This window comes from Opisthorchis viverrini (assembly GCF_000715545.1).
Source record: "Opisthorchis viverrini unplaced genomic scaffold opera_v5_120, whole genome shotgun sequence".
In the NCBI taxonomy this organism is placed as follows: domain Eukaryota; kingdom Metazoa; phylum Platyhelminthes; class Trematoda; order Opisthorchiida; family Opisthorchiidae; genus Opisthorchis; species Opisthorchis viverrini.
In genome coordinates, this window is record NW_008751779.1 from 123,744 (window position 1) to 128,162 (window position 4,419).

Here is a 4,419-nt window from a genome sequence, read left to right on the forward strand (position 1 = left end):
AAGAAAGTGTCAGAACGGGTTTCTTAAAATCTATTGGAATAATGCACTTTTGGTTTATGCCAACACTTTGTGTGATAAGAAAAACTTATGTGAAAAAGTGTGGCAACAACACTTCATGTTGATTGGATGATAGCTACACGGTTAAATAACCGTCATATAACCGACTTTAACCGCCATATAACCGACTAATAACCGAGTTGTGCTGCTAGGGGTGTAACTCGAGTTATAACGACGGTTACCAATATTCTCCTCAGATTAGTTCTCGGTCCGAACCTCCCAACCACCAAAGGTGCGCAACGTGTATTAACGCCTAAAATCAAGTCAAGAACACTACAACGCGTCATACATACAAAAGTACGCAGCGAAGACCTGGAAATCCATGTGCTTTCTGGAAGCGCCATATGGCAACCCGCAATTGGCCGATACTGGGTCATGATTGGCTGTTGGGTAAAGTGTAGCGTCTGTAATCCGTTGTCACATTTACCATCCTTCCTGAACTTAAACCACACTTTGTAACTGTCGTTCACATTGTATCACGACGTTTGTTTTAATGTTACGAATGCCCAATTTTCCGGTGCGACCTGCTGACTTCTTGCTGAACGACTGTATTTACGCCCCGTTGAACTGTTTGTTGACTGCAGAACAAGTGGGACTAAATCTGTGTTTGTGTCAACTGTTGAACGTCACAATAAATCCCTGTGACAGTTTTTAGCCGTGAACAATTTTCCTACCGTGGAATATATCACTCACACGGAACCATCTGCTTGAAATCTCGACGAGTTAATATTTTCCTTTCACAGCCAGTTACTACATTTGGATCGGTGTAGTGGACTACTGGACCTACGTATTCGTGAGTACCCATTTGACTACTCATTCCTTTCCTATTGTGATTTTGTGATTTTGCATTGGTTACTTTTGCTTGTTGATTTATCCGAAAACGCTGATAATGTCCTAGTCCGCTACATAATTGGTGAGCCCGAATCATTCCTTAATTTTTTCTCTCTGAAGTACTCACGTGCTTTATTATACTTATTTTCCCATTCAGCATGGCTTCCGAACAGACACGGACATCCGAAATAGACAACGTGGTTTACGTTTAGTTGCCTGAATTCGGTACACGTCATCCGAGGCTATGGTTCGCCCAACTTGAGGCCATTTTCGAATCGCGTTGCAGTACCTCGCAGAGTAGCAGATGCAATTATGTGGTGGGATGCTTACCAGACTTCGTTGCCCGAGAAGTCTCTGATTTAATATACACCCGACCGTCCACCGATCCGTACGATGCTCTCAAAGCAGCTATCATTTCTCGTACCGCTTACAGCGGTGAGCAGAATCTGCGGAAGCTTCTCTCCGGTGTTGACGTCGGCGATAAAACACCGTCACAACATCTCCGCCACATGATGCACCTGCAAGGTAAGCATCCGGTCAACGATGCGGTTTTGAAAGAAATTTGGCAACAAAGCCTGCACATCGAAGTTTGTAAAGTCATTTCCGTAATCGAGCAAGGTTCTTCCTTGGCGAAGTTAGCCGAGGTGGCTGATCGCGTCCATGAAACCTGCGGACAATTCGTGGTCTCTAACGTTCAGCAACAATCCACTTCGCACTCTAACATGAAGGTCGAGTTCAGTGCAATGAAAGCTCAATTTTCTGAGTTATCCCTCCAACCGAATGAAGTCATGAGACCCGTTGGTCGCCCTTAACAACATGGACGTTCTAGGTCTCGATCCCACAGCCGTGCTCCCAAGCACAGTGACCAACCTGGCTAGTGCTACTACCACCGTCGCTTCGGCGACCGCGCTATCCGATGCACCAGATTTCGCACTTTCTCCACAAAGCCTTCGAATTCGGAAAACGCCGTGGCCGGCCAGTAGTGGCGACCACTGCAACCGGTTCCTCTACCTGTCGCCTGTTCTTCGTGTATGACCGCTCCACGTCCTTGAGTTTCCTCATTGATACCGGTGCTGAGGTTAGTGTAATTCCTCCTACACGCAAGCATAACCTACGGCCGGTGGCATATACTCTGCAGGCAGCCAACGGTACGAGCATTAAGACCTATGGTGAAAAGCTTCTTACTCTCGATCTAGGTCTTCGTCGTCAGTTCCCTTGGGTTTTCACAGTGGCTGACGTTAGAAAACCCATTATTGGTATGGACTTTCTCACGTCATTTGGTCTCACGGTTGATCTCCACAGACGGCAGTTGCTTGACAATTCGACAACTCTCTCCATAAATGGCAAAGCTTCATCCATTAATTCTATTGGAATCCGCCCAGCTTTGCCGGATAACCGTTACACAGCACTGCTTCGCCAATTCCCAGAGATCCTGAAACCTGCTTCCAAGACCACTTCCGTAAAACATGACGTTTTCCACCATATCTCGACAAAAGGCCCACCCACCGCATCCCGTCCACGGAGGTTAGCTCCGGAGAAGCTTGCCATAGCCAAGACAGAATTTCAGCATTTGCTTCAACTGGGTATCATACGACCATCAAGCAGCCCCTGGTCATCTCCACTGCATATGGTCCCCAAAAAGTCCGAGGGAGATTGGAGACCATGTGGCGATTATCGTGCACTAAATCGTGTCACCATCCCGGACAAATACCCAATTCCGCATCTGCATGATTTTGCCCTTACTCTTCACGGCAAATCTGTCTTCAGTAAATTAGACCTCGTCAGAGCATATCACCAGATACCTGTCGCTCCAGACGATATTTCCAAAACGGCTATCACCACTCCATTCGGTCTATATGAATTCGTTCGTATGCCATTTGGGCTCAGAAATGCAGCTCAAACATTTCAACGATTCATGGATCAAGTTTTACGGGGATTAGACTTTGTCTACGCTTATATCGACGATGTACTTATCGCCAGTCGGTCAGAAGACGAGCATGTGCTTCACTTAAAGCAAGTTTTTGAAAGATTTCAGCAATATGGTATAGTCATCAATAGTAGTAAATGCCAATTTGGTGTTTCGTCACTAGAAATTCTAGGACATATTGTTGACTCAGACGGCATCCGTACTCTGCCATCTAAAGTTTCCGCCATTTGCGACTTTCCAGCTCCCAACAGCATTAAGAAGTTGAGACGTTTCCTTGGCCTTATCAATTACTACCGTCGCTTTATCCCTAACTGTGCCGAGGTTGTCCAACCGCTCACCGACCTACTCAGACTGAAAACGCGCAATTTCACCCTTACAGCGGAGGCCATTGCGTCATTTGAAACGGTTAAGGAAGTGTTAAATCAGGCAACCAATTTGGCACATATAAATCCTGATCCGTCTACACCTCTTTTCCTGGTTACTGATGCCTCACAAACTGCAGTTGGCGCGGTTCTACAACAGGAGGTCAACGGTGAAATACAGCCTTTATCATTCTTCTCGCATCGCTTACAACCTGCACAGACTCGATATAGCACTTTTGGCCGTGAACTTCTCGCAATCTACTTAGCTGTTCGGCACTTCCGACATATTTTGGAAAGCCGACACTTCGTGATTCTCACAGATCATAAGCCGCTCACTTTTGCACTCAACGCGACATCTGATCGTTATTCACCGAGGGAAATTAGGCAGTTGGATTATATCAGCCAATTCACTAGTGACATCCGGGCATATTAGTGGTCGCAGCAATTTAGTTGCAGATGCCTTATCCCGTGCCCATATAAACCACTTGGTACACGCTCCGTTCGATCTGCAATTAATAGCTGAGAGCCAAAAGCAGGACGAAGAATTACAAGAGCTTAGATCACATCCTTCCCTGAAGTTCGTTAATATGCCGCTCTTAAACTGTGATTCTAAAGTTCTGTGTGACATGTCCACTGGTAAACCTCGTCCATTTGTGCCTCAGAAATATCGTCGATCAGTCTTTACGCATTTCCACTCTATTTCACACCCGAGTATCCGTTCCACCGCTCGATTAATTTGTGAACGTTTCTTGTGTCCTGGTATGCAGAAGGAAATCCGGAAATGTGCAAAACAGTGCGAAACCTGTCAACTGAGTGAAGTCCACAAACACGGTTACGCCGCCCGGAAGTTTCAACTTGCCTGCACGCCGTTTCCAGCATATACATGTAGACATCGTTGGACCACTTCCACAATCCAATGAATGTTCCTATGTGTTAACAATAGTCGATCGCTTCACATGCTGGCCTCAAGCGACCTTCATGCGCCATTGTTCGTCCGAAACCGTTGCCAGACAGCTTGTCGATTCTTGGATATCCCATTTTGATGTCCCTGAGAGCATCACTACAGATCGTGGGAGTCGGTTTACCTGTTCCTTGTTTCGTGAACTGAACCACCTATTGGAATGCAATCTTTTCAAAACTACAGCTTACAATCCCGCAGTCAACGGCTCAGTCGAACGTCTTCATCGACACCTGAAAGCCGCCATTATGGCTAAATCATCATCACAGCTGTGGACCGAATCG

General features: G+C 46.2%; 1 protein-coding gene across 1 annotated transcript in view; it reads left to right on the forward strand.

Moving 5' to 3' along the window:
- The window catches only part of T265_06107 (hypothetical protein), a gene marked incomplete at both ends in the record, with an annotated part of 14,564 nt that extends 12,864 nt beyond the window's left edge, over nt 1-1,700 (forward strand). Inside the window, one exon of the mRNA XM_009171293.1 lies at nt 1,185-1,700. Within this exon, the coding sequence (XP_009169557.1) occupies nt 1,185-1,700 (516 nt within the window). The remainder of the gene's footprint in view (nt 1-1,184) is intronic.
- Nucleotides 1,701-4,419: the final 2,719 nt, after the last annotated feature.